The 22196-nt window shown below is 52.5% G+C and overlaps 1 protein-coding gene and 1 long non-coding RNA gene across 4 annotated transcripts; one reads left to right on the top strand and one right to left on the bottom strand.

Moving 5' to 3' along the window:
- Positions 1–2390: 2390 nt before the first annotated feature.
- Positions 2391–11083, bottom strand: PLEKHF1 (pleckstrin homology and FYVE domain containing 1). Of its 2 annotated transcripts, XM_045076013.1 has the most exons (3): positions 10872–11013; positions 4171–4213; positions 2391–4025 (listed from the first exon to the last, which is right to left on the bottom strand). In XM_045076013.1, exon 3 carries the CDS (start codon positions 4006–4008, stop codon positions 3151–3153), a length of 858 nt encoding a protein of 285 aa, XP_044931948.1. In that variant the 5' UTR covers positions 4009–4025; positions 4171–4213; positions 10872–11013; the 3' UTR covers positions 2391–3150. The 2 variants fall into 2 exon arrangements, with proteins under 2 accessions (XP_044931948.1, XP_004765295.1); XM_004765238.3 differs by lacking the exon at positions 4171–4213 and having other exon boundaries at positions 10872–11083.
- On the top strand, positions 11061–18560 carry LOC101677709. 2 transcript variants are annotated; one of them, XR_006605568.1, is made up of 4 exons: positions 11061–11168; positions 12007–12205; positions 15939–16123; positions 17245–18560. It is a non-coding gene; the product is annotated as an uncharacterized LOC101677709 (long non-coding RNA). The 2 variants fall into 2 exon arrangements; XR_001181646.2 differs by having other exon boundaries at positions 12007–16123.
- Positions 18561–22196: the final 3636 nt, after the last annotated feature.

Consider the following 22196-nt stretch of genomic DNA (forward strand, 5'->3'; position numbering starts at 1 on the left):
GCCTCGACTAGGGGCAGCTCTGGTGCCTCGCAAGACCACACCTGCTGGGGAAGTCAGTGAGAGAAAGCAGAATCCCCCAGCAGCCTGGAGGGCAGCCAGCCCCTTCTCGGAACAGCCGGGGGGGCAGGTGCAGGCAGGGCCTGGCCTGACCTGTGACCCAAGCCAGGATGGCGAGCCTGTCTCTGAAGGGGTACCAGACCTAAAGGAGTCAGAGTTGGGGTCTCCTGAGGCAACACCTTCCCTTCTTGGGCTTCTTTTCTGAGAAGTCCTGCTTCCTCCTATCATAGTCCCCTCTGGGCTTCAGTGGCGAGCATCGACCTCTCACACTGGTCCAGGGCAAATGTTCAGCCTGATTTATCTTGCTTCCTGGTGCACCCTCTGCTGTAATCCAGAACAGGGGAGGGACCAGGCCTTTAGGAGGAGATGGTGACAGCCCGGGCTTGCCGTCTACCACCTACCACCGCAGGCAGATGTGGCCTCAGCGGAGCCTGGTTCCCCTCTCAGGGATCCTAGGAGTCTGGGGTGGCTGACCAGATGCTCTCTATGCCTCAGCCACCTGCACACAGCTGTCAGGCAAGCTCTGGAAAGCAAAGAGCAGATTTGCTGCCTTATGGCAGGTTCCAGTGGCTCCCGGCTTTTCAGAGCTGGCCCCACCCACCACCTGTGTGGCCTCAGTGCAGCCATGCTGCTCTGGAACAGCTCCTCTCCTCAGGGCCTTTGTACTTGCCATTCCCTCCTTCTGGAATGCCACCTCCCCAGGTGGCACTGCTCACTCCTTCTCACCATTTGGGGGGAGCTTACCTCTGTGGGGTGCTTCTGTCCACCTGCCCACCACATCATGCCTCAGTCCCTGTCCCCATCACAGCATACATGGGGACTGACACCACCGGCTCCTGTTACTTGTCTCCTTGGCCAGAGGAGATACCGTAAGAGTGGGGATCTTGTGTGTCTCACCCGTGGCTTGTTCCCAGCACCTGGCAGGGCCCAGAGGCCCCCTCACAGCTTGTTGGCCATTCAACCCCTTGAGTCCTTGCAGGCTCCAATAGGTGAGGGCTAGAAGGGAAGCAGGGGTCAGGGCCCTGGGCTGAGGGCCGAGCCAGCAGCTGCCCAGCCCTGGTGAGGAGGGCATGTCTCTTGGCCACCTGTCCTGCACGCCTAGGGTCTTGTCTGTGCCCCCGTGGCGGGTCCCTGTAGAGAAGGCTGGCAGCACCCAGCTGTAGACAGTCCTCCTTCCTCTTCACAGGGATGCTGCCTGGTGCTTCGACTCCCCCTTTACCTGGCAAGAGCGGCTCGAGGAGAATGGGGCTGTGACCAGGAGGCCAGGGGTTGGAGCCGGGCACCTACCCTGGGGTGAAGGGATGCGGCTGCCAGGCCTAGCTGTGAGAGGGTATGTGATCTGTCTTCAGGAAGTTGCCCCTTATCCCGTCACCCGTCACCTGTCCTGCCCTGAGCCCAGTGGCTGGGCGGAACCGGCCTGGACCTGTTTGTGCGGCTCAGGGAGGCCAAGGGCTTGAAAACCAGCAAGTTGTTCTTGGACACACCTCTGACTCTCCCCCACCCGCTCCTGCCCATGCAAGAAGGCCACAGGCAGGCCCGGGTGCTGGCACTTTACCGCTTCTACCCTCCCTCACAGGGGTGGCTCTCCGTCCACAACGGGCTGGGAGCCAGCGACCCGCTGAGTCAGACGTGGTGCTCTAGCCAGACCCTCCGGTTCTGTCCGCACAGGAGGACTTGAGAACTAGCTAGCGTGGGATTCTTCCCCCGGGCCCTGACGAAGGGGTTTTAGGCACGGGGCCATGTGGACTGGGAGAGGCTTTCCTGGTCCTAGAGTCACTACTTCTAGCTGACAGTGACGTCCCCCTCCACAGCGGGCTCTGGCCAAGTTCAGCCAGGCAACAAGGAGATGAGAGCAGGGGCTAATCAGGAGACCGTGTCGCCAGCTGCGGGCCAGGCCTCAGGAGGCTGGCATTGAAGCTCCAGCCTCGACCACTCTGAGCAAGGCCAGTCACTGCACGGGGGGCTTCCCCAGTCAGCGGCACCCTTCCCAGGAGCAGGCCAGGCAGGAGGCTGCCTGGGACAGCTTTATGCCAGGAAGGCCCAGGCAGAGCTGGATGAGTGGCTCTGGGTTTGTGCTCTGTGCCTCTGTTCAGATGATTCACACCTAGGGGACAGGGCTCCAGGCACTGGGCCATGGGCAGAGCCTCCAGGGTGATAGGGCCATGTTCTCAGGAAGCAGCCCAGGTGTGGCCTGAATGTCCCAGTGTTGTGTGCTGCCAGTGTTCCCAGGATACCATGGGGGACAGTTGTGGACATCTGCCACCTCGCATGGTTTCAACCCCTGATGAGCCGTGTCTGAAGCAAGACACTCCTGAACTTTTTGACCACACGAGTGAATAAATGTTCTTTTTATTGTTAAGTCAGTCTGGGTGGGGTTTCTGTCACTGGCAGTGAAGGGTTCTAACAGAAAACACCACTTTCCTCAGCCATAGAGAGACGAGGGCTGGAGTGAGGGGCATCAGACATCTAGACACCTGGAGAGAAGGGAGATGGGGCCAGAGGCCTGGGCACATGCCTGGGACCCCCGGGGAGCCAGGGGGCAGTCCCACGCCTGGTGGGCACCCACAGCATGGCAGTCTGTCTGGCTCAAGGTGAGCCCACATGCCTGGCCTGAGAAGGCCCAGCTAGCCAGGCAAGGTGCCAGGGCAGATCTTGTTTCCAGCCCTCTCAGTCTTCCCTGGGGGTGTGCTTTTCTGTGGGGCAGGTGCTGGGGTGCACGGCCTCAGGAGACCTCATTCCAGTCCTATCTTCCTTCTGGTCCTCTGAAAGGTGCCTCGGCTTGTCTAGCTCAAGGGATCATCTGGGACTACAACTCCTAGGGCTGAGAAAAGGCACTATTCGTTCCTAAGAGGCCAAAGTGTTTTGGGTTTGCTAGGTGGACAGAGAATTACCTGAAGTGGAAAAGAAGGATGCCAACGTCCAGCACAAAGGCACTAGGATCCAGAGAGAAAGAGCCATTCCCACTGCACCTGCCACCTGTGGGGAAGGGTCCTGGGGGCCGGGGGGGCAGCCTGAGACTTCTGCCCTCACCTGGGCCTGGACCATGGAGTCTGCCTGGATGCAGAAGCCCCTCTGTCATGGCCGCAGACACGGTCAGCTGTGGAAGGCTGACCAGGAGACACCCGAGGCGTAGAACTCCACGCGGCTGGACCAGTTGCTGTCCCCACTGCCCTCCTTGTCCTCGTCAGAGTCCTCCTCGTCCCCGCTGGACGCCCCGGTGCCAGCCCCGGAGAGGTAGGACGGCTGCCCGGGGGACCCCACGCCCGGCTCCTCCTCCTCCTCCTCCTCCTCCTCCTCCTCCCTCCGCTTGCAGGCGGCCAGCTCGCGGTAGCACAGGCTGCAGACGCGCAGGGGCTTGGGCGACAGGCGCGGCAGGAGGAAGCGCTCCCGCGAGCACTCTGCACACACCACGAAGCCGCACTTGCGGCAGTGGTGGCGCCGCGTGAGGGCGGAGAAGCGCGTCTGCGTGCAGCGCATGCAGATGTCCGTGGCCTTGTCGGGGATCCAGGGCGCCGCGTGCTCCGTGCTGGGCGGGCGGCCCGTGGCCCGCAGCTGCCGCCGCACGCACTCCTCGATGTGGCTGATCCACTCCTGGCGCTCCGTGGCGGAGGCGGCCGATACCACGAAGGACTTCCTGGCCGTCTTGATCATCCAGCGGTTCTTGGCCCGCGGCGTCTCGGGCAGCGGCTCGAGGGTCACCTCCTCCAGCGGGATGACGTGCTGGCTGCGGTACTTGCGCTTGGGGAGCACCACGCTGCCGTACACCAGGATGTCGTTGAACAGGAAGAAGATGCGCGGCTTGGCCTTCTTGCGGCACTCCTTGGTGAGCACGCCCTCGCCCAGCAGCACCCGGCCCGGCAGGGCCAGCGGCTGCCCCGACGCCCCGAAGCAGCTCTCCACCGCCGCGATGCGCTGGCTGTTGATCTCCGTGTTGGCCAGGGAATCCACCATCTTCTCTGGCCGCCGGGCTGCGGGAGGGGCGGCGGGTGAGGGAGGCGGCAGCTGGCGGGGGTGGGAACCACACGGCTCTCCCCAGCTCACTGATCATCCCCACGCCCCAGCCATTACCCCCACTGGAACCCACAGGGCCCAGACGGCCAGCCAACCACAGACCTGCTGCCCCAGTAGCCAGAGCCAGCTCTTCCACAAGGAGCTGCTGAGAGGTGGAGGAGGAGTCCCCAGTCGGGCCGGGCAGGTGGAAGTCAGCCAGGGATGGGGGGACAGCAGCGAAGAGAAGAGCGGTGACTAATCCAGGCCACGGCTGTGGCCTGGTGGCGGGGAGGGGTCAACTCCTTGGGAGCCAGAGGAGAACAGTCCCTACTGGCGTCTACCCAAGGGGCAAGGATACTGAACCCCAACCTCTGCCCAACACCAGAGACCTGGCAATTGGGCCTGTCCCAGGTGGAAGGGTGCAGGGGCGTGTACCAGGACAGCAAGTGCCAGGCACCTGTGCCCCTAACCCACCATGGCCTCTGCCACCCAAGCCAAACCATCACAGACCTGCACCCGCTCCCTCAGCCTCTGGCTCAGTGGGCACCACTTCCCCTGTCACAGGTACCATGTGCTCGCTGCCTCCTCCATGTCAAGCATGATTCTCTTATTTAGTCCCCACACCAACCCGAGGAGGCAGAATCCCCCACTGACGGAGGGGGGGAAACTGAGGCTCTGTGAGTAAGTAGGGGGCCCAGAGCTTATTCCCCAGGGGGGGACAGTGCCTTCCTCCGTGGAGTGTGGGGTCCTCTCTGTCCTCCTCTGCCAAGCATGAAATGTCAGTGGCTCAGATGTCATCCAGGAGCCCCCTTGTTCTGGTCACACACCCTCCCTTTGACCCTCGGGACTCGCAGCTTTGAAGACCACCCACATCCCCGGATCAAGCCTCCAGCTGTGGCTTCTCTGCTGCACTGTTAAGCCTGGATATCCACCTGCCCACATGATTTCCCACCTGCTCATCTGAGAAGGTTCTCAAATTCAACATGCCCAACATAAACCCAGCTTTTCCCTCCAATTCCTCTTTTCCATAAGCAGAACCACTGTTCACCCATTTGTTCAAGACCCAAATCAAGGACTCATCCTCCTCTTTCCTGTACCCCAAAGAGTCACCTCATGAATAAACTCCACCATTTTTCTCTCTCACAACTGGCCAGAGTTTGCCTACTTCTCATCACACAGCTACATGACTGAATCAACAGCAAGGCGCCATGAGGTCTTGCCTGAAATAGGCTGTCCCTGGGCTCTCGGCTCTCATCTCCCTTCAGAAAGGGTCTCTGACAACCCCATCTCAAGTACAGGGTTGGCAAACTATGGCCTGAGGGTCAAATCTGGCCCATAGCCAGTTTTTGTAAATAAAGTTTTAATGGAACACAGCCACACTCGTTCATTTAAAATTGTCTGTGGCTGTTTTCATGCTGCAATGGCAGAGATGACTCATGGTGACAGACACCGTAGGCTATAAAGCCTGAAATCTTTACTACCTGGCCCTTTACAGATAAAGTTTACTGCCAGTTTCTCTAAGACATTACCGTATTTTGTTTTTTCTTCCAGGACTTACCAGGACCTAATATTTTCTTGTTTATCATTTGCTTACATGTTTTCTATTTCCCTCACCGGGTTGTAAGCATGAGAACAGGAGCCTTTTCTTGTTCACTACAGTATCCCCGGTGCCGAGCACACAATAGGTGTTTTGTAAGTTGCTGGTGAATGAAGGAGCCTTTCCAAAGCTCCCCGAGGGTCTGCCATGCGTAAGTCAGCCTTACTTCTGAGGAAAAAGCTGGTGAGAGCTGACTTCACCGCCACCACCATGTGCATAAGTGTGCCCAGGCACACACAGCATGACCCTGGCTGAGCTGATCACGCATGTGGTATTTCTGGGTCACCACATTGCAGTTCTAGAAGTCAGACCACGTATGGGAAACAAGAGTGGGGCCCAGTGCAGAGGCTGAATGCATTGCACAAGAGGGGTGCTCGGCCCCCTGAGTCACATACCGCTTGCCCCCTTCAGACCACAGGGCATCCTGAGAAGTGCTGCCCACACCACCTTATGTAAGAACCACTATTTTTAGGTTGCTAATCTTGGTTCTGTGTTGCAAACCTCGCTGATTGTTGGTGACAGCCCTGGGCTGTCCTGCTAGGATGGATCAGTGGGTCCCTGTTGTGGACAATCTGGCAAAATTCCAGAGGCCACCCCCGGCCCCCGGGCTGGGCTGAGGGCTGGGATGGGCTGGCTGAGGGCTCCACCGGAGGAGCTCAGAGTGCAGCCGAGGGAGATCCCGAAGGGCCGTGAGTTCATGACCTGCTGCGGAGACAAGAGACATGTCTAGCAGTGGGGGAACAGGTCCCACAGCTGGGCCACTCACACGCGGGAAGAGTGCCAGCAGCTATGATGACACCCAATCCACGCGGGTCAATGTGGAGTGACCACAGACATCAAACACTGAGTGGAGAAAGCAGCCTGCCAAACGGTATGTGACAGCTCATGTGCAGACATTACACAACGTTGCAGAAGTGTTCAAGACACTAGATCTACGAACGAAGATGGAGAGGATGGAGCTTCACACTCACGAGGGTGCCTAACTGTCAAAATAAATAAGTAAGTAAATAAATAAAACCCTAAAACCCCCAGGTAATAACAAGGGTTGGGACATGGAGAAGTTGAAACCTTGGTGCGCTTATTGCGGGGGAGGGATGTAAACTGGTGTCGTGCTATGGAAAAGAATAGGGAAGCTCCTTGAGAGATCAAACACAGAAATACCATCTGACCCAGTAATTCCATTCCTGGGTGTCTCCCCACAAGACGGGAAGCAGGGTCTCAAAGTGGTACAGTACACCCACGTTCACGGCGGCGTTATTCACAGCAGCCGAGAGGTGGAAGGAACCTGCATGTTCATCGATGGCTGAGAGACTGGACAAAATGTGCAACAGAAGGTAATTCAGCCATAAAAGGAAGGAAACTCTGACCCCTGCTACCACGTGGATGAATCCCGAGGACATTTATGCTCTGTGAAATAAGTCGGTCACCAAACGACAAGTACTCGTCCGGTTCCGTTCCCATGCGGCATTGCAAGTAGTCAAATGCATGGAGACAGAAAGTAGAAAGGTGGTGGCCCAGGTTGGGGGGCGGCAGGAGGAAGAAGAGCTGTTATTTAATGGGTAGACAGTTTCAGTTCTGCAAGTCGAAAAGAATTCTGGAGATGTTTCACAGCAATGGAAATATACTTAATACCACTGAACTGTACACTTAAAAATGGTTAAGACAGGTTAAAATCAAATGATGGACCCAAACCAAAGAAAGTGGCCTGGAGAAGGGGCACCTGGATGTAACCAGCAATGGCGGGGAGGGGGTATCAAGCAGGACTTCCCCTTTATAATATTCTTTATTTCTTTAAAAAAAAAAAAAAGGCAGCAACAAAGTGATAAAACACAATTCCAGGAAGTGGGAACATCGGCGTCTTTTTCTTTCTCTCTGTCTAAATGTAAGGTCCTCAAAAAGACAAGCCACAGGACAGAGTCTGCACCCAGAGCCCTGAGCTCTCCTGCTCCATGCTGCGGGGCTCACGACGGGTCATCTGGTGGGGCCTCCCCTGACCATCCAGGGACAGAGGCGACGCCGGGGGGAGGGAGCCCTGAGAAAGGATGCCACTCGTTCCCTTCAAGCTCACCTATGTGTCACCCAGTCTTGTGGCCACAGACCAAGGCTTACTTAACACATTTGGCAGCTGGGACAGACAGACAGACTATGTGCTGAGACAGCAGCCAGCAGACGGCCCCCATCCGGTCCTGCGGGTTTGGTGAGCTTGAGAGGCCAGCTTGCCCAGGTCCCCCTCTGACCTGATGCCACCCAAGGGGGCAGCCTGCAAGAAGTGAAGAGCAGCACCCAGGGAGGGGAGAGGTTTAGGCAAGAGAGAGCCTACAACACTGTCTCCTTAGGACAGGGGAGGAGAGAGCTAACCCATGCCTCCTGAGGCCGACCTGCCTCAGGACAGCCTCTGGCTTCGGGATACTGCATGTGTTGCCTCTGGGCGGGGTACCCAGCACCAGGGTGCTGGCAGAGAGTGGACACTTCTGAAGGGTGAGTGTCTGGCAGTGAGGCAATGAACAGAGCTGCTTTCGGGGGGAGGGTTTGGGAGGCTGCTAGGCTCCTGGGCTGGCCCTCCTGAACACAAGTGATCCCACCACCTGAGTGGGCTAAAGGTATGTGGTGAGCACGGGGATCTGGGGAGCCAGGATGCGACAGTTGCTTGATGGCCAGGGTTCTGTGCATGAGGGCCGAGGTGTCACATGTGATCTACACCAGGGCTGGCCAGCCCACGTCAAGTGTCACATGTGATCTACACCAGGGCTGGCAAGCCCACGTCAGTCTGATCCAGTGCCCACTTTTCTAAATCCAATTCATTGGAATGCCATGACAGAGACTGGCTTACAAAGCTCAAAACATTTATCATTTGGCCCCTTATAGGAAAAATGTGCAGACCCTCATCTATGCCTGATCTGTACCACCCCATGCAGTCAGATGTGTAACACACCTACTCCAGGGACACACCTGACATAGGGCTATGTCCTGAGTGAACTTGTTCTCTCGTCTCCTCCACTCAGAAACAGTTTGTGTGATTTAAGAGAGAGAGATGTCTGGGATCCCACCTTGGGAACCCTGGAAAGCAGGTGGGACCCAGCTCTCCTGTGAGAGCTATAGTTGGGAATATCAGAAAGGGAGGTATCTGGCCAAGATCACAGAGGTGGGGAGTCAGGACGCTGGTCCCTCTGGCTTCTACTGACTGGGGCCAGGCTGATTCATCGCCGCCCCTCCTTCCCTCTAGCCCCAACCAGGTCCACTGTGCTCCCAGGCCTTCTGGATTTCACCTTCCAAATGTGTACTGTAAGTCCTACTGTGCTTGGCACCAGGTAACAGCAAAGAAGTAGGGACCAGGCCCTTGAGTAACAGACTCCCGAGTGGGACAGTCAGACTAGTACGTAAGTCAACAAGGTAATGTCTGCTCGTTAGCGTGATTAACTGCCATGAAGCAAAAAGCTGATCTGACCGGCAGAGCTGGGGGGGGGTGGGGGTCAGGCAAGACCTGGTGAGGAAGTAACCTTGCACCAACCTTAGGCTGTGTGAAAGAGCCAGTCATTCAAAGGCTGGAGGAAAGAATGTTCTGGGCCTTGGGAACAGCTCAAGAATCTGATCCATGGAGGCCACAGAGAAAGGAGTGAGGGTAAGAGTTAAGGTCAAAGGGGCCAGCAGAGGCCAGTCTTCAAGGTCCACAGGCCGAGATTTTTCTCGAAGTACACTGAGCAGAGTGACATGATCCAGGTCCCTTCCTTCCAGAGGGGCTGCCCCTCAGCCGTGTCTAACCCTGTGCTTCCTGGAGGCCCTTCTCCATGAAAAAAAAAAAAAAATAGTAATAAGGAAAATAAACCAAAGGTGCTATTAACTAGGAGCTTATAGCTCACCAGTTACAGCGGTAACCACATTATAAGTATTCTCTCACTTAATCCTCAAGAAAGCCCCATGCGGGAAAGTACTACCCCCATCATCAAAATTACTACCAAGGGCCCAGCAGAGTGATGCAGGAGCCCAGCTCCAAGAAGGCTGTTCTTGACCAAAGACAGAATCAGAAATCCTCAAGTTCAAAGGGCAGGGTCCCTCTCTAAATGCCTGATGCCCTGCCCCACCCCCAACCCCATCCAACTCAAGGATCCCTTGGGGGTGGCCAGGGCAGGTCCCTTAGCTGGGCTGGGCTGCCTCCCCTCCTGTTTTGGCAGCCCTGAGGGCTGTCGTGTGCAGGGACACAGGCCAATGTCAGAGTCATCTCTCAGCCTGCACAGACCCCAGTGGAAATTATGTGCCCAGGAACAGCCCAGTACTAAGTGGAAACTGTGTGCAGAATGACCCCAGCAATGATCCTACCCTCCTTGTAGACTTCTGACCCTCTGGGGTGAGATAAGAACTTTGTTCAAATTGCAAACCAGTATTTTCCTTGAACTGTGAAGATGGAGGCTCAGAGTGCCTCTGAACTTTGGAAATTTCTGGAACCTTCGGAACCTTCCTGTTCTCCCCATGTAAAGGAGGCTGAAGACACCACTCCTTAACTCCTCAATTCCTAAACTGAAGACACTCCTCCTTAACCCCTCAGTGTTCAGGGAGAGAGAAAGGAAAGGAGGGTCCAGCTGATTCCAGGCTGGGAAAGAACAGCCATCTCTATGGGCCTGCCTTAGTGCCATTTCCTTAGGCAACTTTAACCAAAATCACAGACTCCAATGCTTCGGGGGCCAGGCTGTTCCACAGTGAGAGAGGACAGAGAGGACCAGGGCCGCCCAGAAAGCAGTCACCCTCCCCACCACCACCCAGGTCCACTGGGGCAGCTGACTCTGCTCACTTGTGCAGACCCTCAAAAACTGGGACCAAGATGTGAGGTCCTGATGGCGGCCTCAGGGCAGGACTCTCTGCCAAGGGACCAAGAGTGTGCGGAGATCCCTGCCGCCCCAGGGGGCAGCAGCCTCGGGCGCCTCCGAACCTCTTCTGCTCCCACGTCTCGCATCCCCCCCGGGACATGGCTTAGACCCCAGAGCTTCTTTATCTGTGCTCACCCGCTCTCTCTGGAGCCCCTGCAGCCTCCACCTTGCCTCCTGCACTCCCAACCAGCAGTAAGCGCCCTTCCCCGCGCCTCTGCTCTGGGTCAGAGTCCGAGGTGGCTCCTGCTGCTGCGAGCCTGTCCCTGCCGAGCCCGTAGCCACCTCGACAGGGCGGCCAGGAGACTTTGGAAGCGGTGGGCAGGCAACCCGCCCTCCCCGCGCGTCCCTGCCGGGTCCGAGGACCTTACCTCCTCCGCCGGGTCCCTGCGCGTCTGCACCCCGCCGGCACCCGCTCCGCGAGTCCACTTTCGTCGTTGCGTTCTGCTCCGGGTCCCGGCGCCGCCGCGCCGGGGACTCCGCCGCTGTCCCACTCTCTCCGGACACGCCCCTCGCGTAGGCTCCACCAGTCAGAGCCCCGGAGCGCGGGCCGGGGCGGAGCCTGGGCTTCCCACTCTCCGGGCAGGAGTTCCCGGGAAGAGAGCAGAGCACCCGCGGTTAGAATGGGCTGGCAGTAAGTGGCCGCCGCCGGCCGAACCTAGGCCAAGGTACGTTTCGGGATCTCCCGGGGCTGGTTCTCCAGTCGGACTCCCCCAGCCACTGCCCAGTTTCTTGTGGGGCCCGCCACAGCTCCGCACCTTTCCTGCTCGAACCTCCCTGGAAACCATCCTTGCTGGACTTCTAAGGGAGGCCTTGGAATTACTGTGCTTTGTGCTGCCTCTGGCGAGCCGCATTGTTGCTCCCTGACACAGTCATCTCCTCTCCGCCATCGAGAAACTAACAATCATAAAGTTAAAAATCAGCAAAACTTAATGCTTTTTATATTTTAAACTTCTTATAGAGGAAACTTGCAAACCTACATTGGAGAGCCCAGTTCAGTGGACTGCATGCACTCCTCACGCCCTCCAGCATTCCCAGCACCTGACGCTGCTGCCCCACCCGGACCCTCCCCTGCCTCTCTTGGGACACTGGAATGAAATTCCAGGCCTCACCGCTCCAGGAGGCCTGTCCCAGCCTCCCTCTGGTCCACTCCCAGCACCTCATCTCACACTGGCTTCTTCCTGTTCCTCAAACCCCCAAGGTTGTTCCCACCTCTGGGCCTTTGCACGTCCCTTGCCTGCAGCTCTTCCCATGGCTGCATTTTTGGCATTCAAGCCTCAGCTCGAACTGCCATCTCCTCAGTCTTCCCTGGCCACCCAAAGCAGCTCCCCGCCTCCACCCCACCACCCTCAACTACCTCACCCAGTTGTATTATTTTGTAAAGTATTTCTACAGCCTGAAGTCATCTTATTCAGTGACTTGTTTACATGTTCTTGGCTTGTCTCCCTCACCTAGGCAGTGAGCCCCACGGACTGGACTATATTGATCTTGTTCCTTTATCTCCAGGGCCCAGAACCGAGCTGAGCACTTCGTAGAAATGCGGTCACTGTCAGTCCCCCAGATGCAGTTTGTCTTGCCAAATAGGGCAGTCGCTGGGCACTTTGGAGAGGAGCCAGCTCTGGCCGGCGCCGTGTCTGCTGGCCAGGACCGCGACCAGAGACAGCAGCAGGAGCAAGAGCTGATCCCACCTGGAGGCTGCAGCAAGGTCTGAGCTGAGCAGGCGTGACCTGCCCTCCTGGGTGGTGCAGGCAGGACCTGGGAGTTGGGCACTGGCCTCTCCCTGCCCAGGACATGGGCTAAGAAGGAAAGGGGATGAGAAAAGGGAGGAGAAGGGAGGGAGAGGCCCGCAGAAAGAAGAGGGGGGGAGGTGGTGGACCAGTGAGAGGGCCACCAGTTGTGGCCTTGGAGAGCCCCCCTCCACCACCTTCAGCTGTTAGCTCCGCAGCAGCGCAGACAGTGCTTACTGAGCTTATGGCCTCAGAGAAGTAAACACGTATGAAATGCATTGTCAACCTTCATATTGCGAGCTTTCACATAAAATTCAGGATTTTCACCTTCTCGTAAATCAGAGGATTTGAAATCATGGTCCCCCATCTGCTCGTGGAACTGTCCCCGTCAGATTGGGCACATGACCCCATTCACCACAGTCCCACCTCACTCTGTGGCTTCCCTCTTGCCCCACGTTACCCGTTTATGTGCTTCCAGTCGACTAAGCAGGTGCACTGAGCAGTCCTGAGGGGACAGCTGGGCCTCTGCACCATCCGAGGAGAAGGCAGGCCCAACCATCTCATAGGCTGACGTAGAACCAGGAAGGTCAGTTGGGACACTGAGACACCGGGAAATGCCACCCCTAGTGTACATCCTGCTTGTTGCTGGGCTGGAGGGGGACACTGCGCTGAGCCTTCAAGGCCATGTTCCATGACTGCTTCAGGACCAGGCCCCCCACCTCCCTAGCAAGAGGGGCTTCATGGGGAAGGTAGGCCCTGCCTGGGCATGGAAGGGAACCAGAAAATCTTTGAAGGCAGGGCTATCCAATTAGAGACAGCACCCTGCCACCTATCAGAGCACCTGGCATGCAGCAGGTGTCATAAAGGGAGGCCTCTCCACGGTTCTGGGAAACTGGAGGGAGTAGGCACACCTATTGGTCTGGAGGTGGGAGACCTCAAGTAGCCTTATCTCACTGCTGGTCCAGGACCCACTGGGGCCTCAGTCTCCTCCTCTGTCCCTGGTTCCAGGCCTGACATTCTGTGTCTCCGGGTGGAGCCCTGGGAAATCCCTTGGAGGCAGCAGAGAATCTACTCCTCTTGCCATCCGCCCCTTCCCAGCAGGGACCAGCTGTGGGTGGAGAAGACCTGGGCGGAGGGCCTGCTCCTCCAAATAAGAGGAAAAACTCGTGACTCAGGGAAAGGCAGAAGTTGACTCAGCCAAGCCACAAGCTGTGGAAAAAATGAGCGCTCCCTGAGGCTTTTGTGTGTGTGTGTGTGTGTGTGTGTTTGTTTTGTTTTGTTTTGTTTTCCTCCTGGGGTAAGAAACCCTTTCTGAGGGAAAGCTGGATTCCAGAGTTCTGGAACCAGGCTTTCAGGAAACTGCCAAGGCTCACAATTTTCAGGTTAGGAGTTCTGGCAATCAGCTCGGTGGACAATGCCAGAAATTTATATTGGCTCTTTTTCTTAAGTTTTGTCTAAGTGCCTAGTACTGTGAGCTAGACCTGTCATCCTCTGCATTGGGCTTGAGAAAGTGAGGCAGACACAAAGTATTTAGGGCAAAGGATCTGGACCAGCACAAATGTTGCAGAAAGAGGAAGGGAAAACACATGGGGCAAAGTAGAAACAGGTGCTGACGCCAGGTCAGGGGTCAGCAGAATTTCTATAAAGGGTCAAATAATCAACAGTTCAGGGTCTGTGTGCCCAGACCTCTGGCAACAATGCAGCTCTGCTGTTGCACCGAGAGCAGACCTAGATGGGCGCCCGCCCGTGAGCGAGCTTCACTCAGCGACGCTGACGTCCGACTGTCTGATCAGGTTCATGTGTTATGAAACTTCATTCTCATTTTCACTTTTTCCCCAGCCACTTAAAAATATAAAAGCCATTGTTAGCTCACGGGTCATGCAAAAACAGGCTGGAGGCAGGAGTATGCTGCCCCCTGACTTACAGATGTCCATCATTGTTCCTTACAACACTTCTCCTTTGAAAATATTCAAACAGAAAGTTGGGCAAACAAGTAAATAAAAAAGAAAAGAAAGAAATAGTGGTTGTCCTACTTCTCATGGCCAGGTCATGAACTTGACTTCAAGTTGGTTCACTTCCGGCGATTCTGCACGCTGCTTGCTTTATCAGTGACACACCTGAGGCTGAGTCCGCAAGCCGCGGAGATGTGGACATTAGGAAAGATTTCTCATGCAATGGTTAGGAGGATTAATTTTAAAGGAGGAGCCCCTGGGAGGTTTGTAACTGCTGGATTTTTTTTTTAAAGGATGTTGGGTTTTGGATTGCTGAAGTATCAGATTTGAAACAGAGGAAACCTGCACTCTGTGCAACCACTGAATAGCCGTGGCTTCCCCTCCCCCCACCTGCCTCTGCTGTGTCGATATTTACTCCTTCCTGTGCGTGTGTGTGCCCATGCGTGTCGCTCCAAGTCTGCACCTCCTTGTCACGTTTGCGGGCATTGTAGACCCGTTTCCCATCATGGGTGTCCCTGTGAGGCTCTGACCAGGCCAAAGGGAAAAACCAGAAACACGAGAAGAGAAACACTGCCCTTTGAAAAACACTTCAGATGGATGAAATAAATGTTGCATTAAAGATAATCTTCAGAATGATTTATTCACACCTACTTTCTTGAAGAGGGTAAAGCCGAGAGGCCTCTGACAGCAGGGGATTGTGAGGTTCCATCTGGGTCATGCATTCATTCCACAGTTCCTGGACACTGTGCATGGCCAAGCGGTGGAGGCAGAGATCAGTGGGGCAGGGCCTCTGCCCTTGGGAGGCTCGCAGTGGATCAGGGTACAGAATTGTGAGAATATGTTCATCCATGAGGAGCCAGAACTGCTCACTCCGAGCAGAGGGCATCTCAGGGGAGAACTTCTAGGTTGGATACCACATCTTGGAGCACAATTTTGGCACCAAAAAGTCAGTCCTTGTGGCCTGACTGGCAAAGAACTCTTCATGTGCTGCATTTAAGGCAAGACAGGAATTTTAGGGACCGGGAGGATGGAAGCTAGAGAGAGAAAAGGAGGCCCAGTTCGTGGTGTGGGAGAGGTTAGCGGAGGCTTTCTGGCTGAGGAGTGGGCCTGGGGCAGCTGAGAAAGGCTTCCAAGGACAGGGGCGGGTGATATTCCATTTGAATTACTTGCTGGACTGCCCGAGATGCCCCACGTTTCGGGCCGTCACCCCTCAAAGCTTCACGAAATCCACACCTTTGCTGGCAGATGCGAATGATTATATACAACTTCCACGGCGGCCAATGTGGCAACATCTGTCACTTTGAGAAAGGCACCGGCCTTTCTGTCCTGCTAGTGTTCTCCTAGAAACTTATTCTTAGACATTATTGTATTTGTGCAAAAGGATATATGCTCATATGTATTCATTGCAGCTTCACTTACCATAGGAAATAATGGGACAGCCTAAATATCCATGGACAGAGAGCTAGTTAAATCATGGACCTCCACAACGTGGCAGGGCTCAGTGCAGTGAAAGGGAGGAAGGCAGGAACCTATGACCCGATGTGGAAGGATTTCCAGGACCTATTGAGCGAAAAGGTAAGGTGCAAAGTGTGTGTATACGTGTGACTTCCTGCATGAGTATGTGTGAAAATTATTGCCGGCACAGTTGGTGAGAAACTGGTCCCAGCAGTTTCCTCTGGGGGGGCAAACGGGCGGTGTGGACCTGTGGTAGAGGGACTCACATCTTTTACCCTTGCTGATTCCTTTCCACACTGTACAGGTGACCCTGTGTAACCAGCAGAGATTGTGGAGATGACCGCCTGTGACAGTCCACCCTTCAGTCTTGCTGTCTTGGATCACTGGCTTCAGGGGAAGGCAGCTCCTTGGACCTGAGCTTGGTCGAGCAGCCCTGGGGAGATGGCCGCCTAGTGAGAAACCTTTGCAGCAGCTGGCCAACCCTGTGAGGTATTGTCTGGCCCCCGGGAAGCTCTGAGGAGACTGCAGCCTAGAATGACATCTCAATGGCAACCTTCTGAGCGACCTTGAGGCAGAACCATCCAGCTAAGCCCCTCCCCAACTCCTCACCCACAGTAACCATGTGACATACCAAATGCTTATTGTCTCAAGTCACCAAATTTTGAGACAGATTGCTGTGCATCAGTTTGTTCTACGTGCTTTTATTCCTTCTAGATGTTGTACCTTGTGCATCTGTGTGTGTCCAGACAGTGGACAGACCATCATGCTGGTCATAATCCTAACTATCTACACCACATCGACTCTGTGTGTGATACTTCAGGGTGATCAGCACTGGGTAGTTGTGGGGTGCAGAGGTGGGAACCAGTGTAGAGCAAGGAACCCTTCCTAAGTAGAACTCCCTGTAAGTGCTCAGTGAGAGGGGAGAGGAGGCTGACTTCCATGTGTGTGTTTGTGTGTGTGTGTGTGCATGCGTGCGTGTGCAGCACAAAGCAGAAGCTTCATACCAGCTGCCTGCAAGTCCACAGACCCTTTCAGTTTGGCTGGCATCATGGATTTTAAAACCTGAACTTGACATCCACCAGATTTGCTAAAATTGTTAATGTTGACGATGTCAAGTGTTGGCAAAGACATAAAGCAAGTGGATTTTTATAGGTTGCTTGGGGGAGTATAAATGGACACAAGTGCTTTGGAAAACCCTTTGGGAGAGTCTACTGAGCTCAAGTTTGAGCTCAAGTTTACTCCCAAGTGTGTATCGGAGAGGAGAGAGGCCATGAGTCCCCCAAAGTCAATGTGCAAGAATGTTATTCATAATAGTAGATTAATCAAAGCCAAGGAGGGGCTCATTGAAACCTCTGATCCATAACCAATCATCCAGCACAGGTGACAGCCTGAATTAGTGACTGGTGTCTGAGGTGGGACAGGGTCAGTCTTCTGGGACTGGGTCCTTAACCTATAGGATCTGATGCTGTCTCCAGGTAGATGGTGCCTGAATTGAGCAGAATCGTGGGACACCCAGCTAGTGTCTGAGAATTGCTTGTCTGGGAGGGGGTGGGGAACCCATACCTTGGAACTGGGTGCAGAATGTTAATGCCCTGTTCATCCTGCTGCAGGGATCATGGTGGATGGATGGTTCAGAAGCTGCTTTTCCATGCCAAGACCCTACTTCATCCAGGCTGCTCCCAGCCGACGTCTGAGCATGCAGGGTGCCAATACTGGTCTGTTCCCGTGAGATATGGGACCTTGGGCGATGTATTAGTTTGGGCTGCTGTCACAAGTTATAGACAGGGAGCTTAAGAAGTAAAAAAAATATATCTGACCCTCCTGGAGGCTGGAAGTCTGAGATCGGGTGCCATCATGGTTTAGTTCTGGAAGAGCCTTCGTCTGGGCTGTAGACTGTCGTCTCTTCCTTGTACCCTCACATGGGGGAGAGGGCTAGTTAGCTCTCTGCCCTCTTCTCATGGGGGCACTAATCCCATTCATGAGGGCTCCACCCTCATGACCTGTGTACCTCTGAGAAGACCAGATCTTATCACATTGAGATTAGGTCTCAACGTATGAATTTTAGAGGCGACACACTTAGTTCATGTCAGGCTATGTTGGCTTGGGGATTCCCCCATTAGCCTGGTGAAGCTTCCCTGGCACTGTTCTGAAGTTTGAGACTTTTTCTACCCAGCTCTTCTTTCTTCCTCTCTTTCTGGATGTCCCACCAGCAGAGTAGTCTGCAGGCTCTCCCTAACTTTCCTGGAAACCTCTTCTTTATCCTTCATGGTCTTCCTTCCAATTCATGGGCTGCATGTCTGCTCCCATCTTAGTGTCTGCTTATTGGAAGACCCCAACTAGACACAGATGTACCAGTGGTCCCCCCACCACCCAAGACCCCAGCCTCCAGACTCTTCAACATCTCCAGACTCTCTGTCTCTGCTCTGCCCTCCTTTTGCTTCCTGTTTTCAAACCCTCACCTCTCTTCTCCTTTACACTTGAGGTAATGGAAAAGCATTAATTTCTCTTCACATCTCAGGGAAACTTTTTTCTCTTTTTTTTAATTAGAATTTTTTAAAAATTAGTTTTTAATTTTATTTTTTAAATGAGATATAATTGACATATAATATTGTTATTTTCAGGTGTACAACATAATGATTCAATATTTGTATATATTGTGATCAATATACTGAGTCCCACCTCTTTACTTTTATTTTTGTTTACTTTGGTTTTGGTGTCAGATACAAGAAATCATCACCAAGACTGATACCAAGGAGCTTAGCACCCGTGTTTCCTTCTAGGACTTCCATGGCTTCAGGTCTTACAGTCAAGTCCTTAATCCATTTCGAGTTAATTTTCATTTATAGTATAACACAGAGGTCTAGTTTCATTCTTTTGCATGTGTCTGCCAAGCTTTCCTACACCATTTATTAAAGAGATTGTTTTTCCTGCATTGAATGTTCTTGGCTCCTTTGTCGTAAAATAAGTGATCATTTAGGTGTTAATTTATATTTGCACTCATGATTCTGTTCCACCGATCTATGTGTCTGTTTTTATGCCAGTACCATACTCTTTTGATGACTATGATTTTGTAATATAGTTTGAAATCAGGGAGTTTGATGCCCCAACTTTATTTTCCTTCCCAAGATTGCTTTGGCTATTGGGAGTTTTCTTGAAACAGAAAAATCATCACCTCTCTCATGATGCATTCTATTCCTGTTTCTTGAGAAAAACTCCAGGGGGCATTTCTCCAAAAAATGGCTCATCAAATTTCTGTGCTTAGGCTCCACAAAAAAGGATGAGGAGGGACAGTGTTTAATGGTGCTGGAAATAACTACATGTCCAAATGCAAAAAAACCAACTTCTAGCTCTATCTCATATCTTATACAAAAATGTACTAATGATGGATTGGTGATCTAAATGTAAGGCATTGAACTGTAAATCATGTAGAAGAAAAAATTGGGAAAATTTTTGAGCTTGGGCTAAGCAAAGAGTCCTCAGATAGATATAAAAAACATGATCCAGAAAGACAAAAAATGAAGAATTGGACTTTGTCAAAATTCAACTTTTGTTCTGTGAGATATACTTTTCAATTCAAAAGAAAAGCCTCAGGCTACGGGTGTGTATTTGCAAATCACATATCTGACAAAGGGATATATATTCAGAATATATAAAGAACTCCAAAAACTGAACAAAGAGGGAAAAAACTGTCCAATACAAAAATGGTCAAAATATTTCCATAGATGCTTTATCAAGGAAGATATAAAGATGGCAAATAAGCATGTAAGAAATTTTCAACATCTTTAGACATTAGGGAAATGCAAATTAAAACCATAACAAGATGTCACTACACACCTATTTGAATGGCTATAAAAACCAAAGCAAGGGGCACCTCGGAGGCTCCATCAGTTGGGCATCTGGCTTCAGTTCAGGTCATGATCCCAGAGTCCCCAAATTGAGCCCCGCATCGGGCTCCCTGCTCAGTGGACAGCCTGCTTCTCCCTTTCCCTCTGCTGTTCCCTCTGCTCATGTGCTCTCTCTCTCTCTGCCAAACAAATATATAAAATCTTAAGGGGTGCTTGGGTGGCTCAGTCATTAAGCATCTGCCTTCAGCTCAGGTTGTGATCCTAGCGTCCTGGGATTGAGCCCCGCATCAGACTCCCTGTTTGGCAGGAAGACTCCTTCTCCCTCTCCCACTCCCCCTGCTTGTGTTCCCTCTCTCGCTGTGTCTCTCTCTGTTAAACAAATAAAAACTTAAAAAAAATTAAAATCTTAAAAAATAATAACTAGCTAACTAACGAACGAAATAAATAAATAAAATCTTAAAAAAAAAAAAAAAGAAACACCCAAAACAAACAATGACAATACCAGGTACCGATGAGGATGTGGATCAGCTGACACTTTCATACTTTGCTACTAGGATTGCAAAATGGTACAACCATTTGAGAGACAGTATGACAATATCTGGAGAACTTAAACATACTCTCACCGTATGGCCCAGCAATCTCAATCATGCTTACTCAGGAGAAATAAAGACTTTCATTCACACCAAACCCCTTAACAAAAGCATGTAACAGCTTTATTCATTGGGCCAATTGGAAATGGCCCAATGGCCTTCAGGTGGTGAGTAGATGAACAAACTATGGTATATCCATACAGTGGAATGAAAGGGAGCTCAGTCCTCCTAAGGCACAAACTTTCACGGACCCAGCAATAAGGCTGCATCACGAGGGGGTTGTGCTAGAAGAAGAATCCAAGACTCAGAAGTTCCATCCTGCATGTTTCCATGGATAGGACATCCTGAAAGGCAAAACTATAAGACAAAGACCTGACAGCGTTGTTTCTAGTTAGGTGTGGACTGACTGCAAAGGACCAATATGAGGGTAACTTTGGGAATTTTGGATGTGCTTTCAGATTCTCATTGTGGTAGTGGTTGCAATGTCTACCTTTACCAGAACACATGACACTAGCAGAATGACATTTAGTGTAATTTAAAAAATAAAAACAAGTATTAGTAAAATACACAGTTGTGTAATCTGTAATTTCGATTCTCCTAGCACGTAGAACATTTCCCACATTAGTTCTTCAGATGGTTGCCAATTACACTGGAATTTGTGTGTGCGTGTGTTTCAAAAGTTTAATGTATTACATTTTTTTTTTTTAAAAAGGCAAAGTCTGGGAGTTGGGGTTTGGCAGCCATCTAGGTATTAAAGGAAATCATGCTGGAAAACTTCCAAGTTGCCTATTGTTAGAGAGGATGAAAAAAAAGTCCAGCTCAGTCTTCTGTTTTCAGGAGCTTCTTACATTCAGGGGGAATTCTTCAGCTATTTCCTGACTGGGAGGCCAGGATAGGAACTTCACTCCCCTTCCTTAAGCCCCCAGAGGGAATTTCCCAAGTAGAGCCTCACAGTCTCCCTCCTCCAAACCCTGAGAAGCAGAAGGCAGAATAAATCAAAATCAGTCCGTAAAATCAAAGACAACTACAACGACAACAAGCAAAACCTCACACACCAAATGAAATAAAATACAACTAGGAAGAAACAACAAGACCAAACAATACAAAAACCAACCCAGGCATAGAAACAGCCTTACGAAGGCCTGGGCAAAGTAGCACGCCAAAATCCTCCTAAAGGGGGAACTGGAGTTATGAGAAACAAGATTCAGAAATGAGCCTCGTTCTTAACACTGCCCTGACCTCTCTCCCCAACCCCCAAAGCTGTAATGGGGAAGAAAGGGAGAGTAGGAGCCTGCTGGGACAGTGATACCATCCAATCAAAGACAGAAAGACTGAGGCCCTGAGTGGCTCAGGGAAGAGATGCAGCAATTATTAGCGGCCTCCACGCCCCCACAGTCTCCAGGGACTTATGGAGGCAGATCGGACCACCTGGCCTTGCGTTGATTTTTCCTGGCTGGGAAGCACAGCTAGAGATGGAAGACAGAACAATCATGTCATATCACTTTAATTTTCTCCAGCCACACATTCCTCAGGGACTCAGAAACGGATGGCTGCCTCTGGGTCTGACCAAACCTCGGAATGTCTTCCCACCTAGAGCTGCCCTGTACTTTGATTTCCTTTGATGATAATGAAAAAAAAAAAGAATTCTAGACCCCAGAGGCAAAACTGCTCCTATTTCCCACCAAAGTCAGCCCTGAGCTGTACCCAGGACCTACTTGCCCTTGTCCACCTGTTGATGGTGGGAACTCACCATCCCAGCTGCTTTGCCATCCAGAGCAGGCATTGCCTATTTGGTATCCAGGGGCTTTGCTTAGAGACTCTGGCCAGGTCCCTGCAGGAACTATAGGGGATCCAAAAGTCCACCAAAGGGAGAGACATTAACCCATCGCTGAAGCCCCCCTCACCAGATTGCCAGCTCACAGGGTTGCCTGACGTTATGGTATTAAGAGAAGAAAGTACAGAGAACTTAAAACACCTTTGCACTACATAAGGGCCCTTTACAAAGTGTCTGTGAGTGTGTGTGTGTGTGTGTGTGTGTGTATTTGTGGGTGTGTGTTAACAAAACTTTAAAATACTGTAAAACAGACCAAAAAAAAAAAAAGGCAACAACAACAACAAAATCCCCCA

Source organism: Mustela putorius, unplaced genomic scaffold, assembly GCF_011764305.1.
Source record: "Mustela putorius furo isolate JIRA1106 unplaced genomic scaffold, ASM1176430v1.1 tig00000174_pilon_pilon_pilon, whole genome shotgun sequence".
Taxonomy (NCBI): domain Eukaryota; kingdom Metazoa; phylum Chordata; class Mammalia; order Carnivora; family Mustelidae; genus Mustela; species Mustela putorius.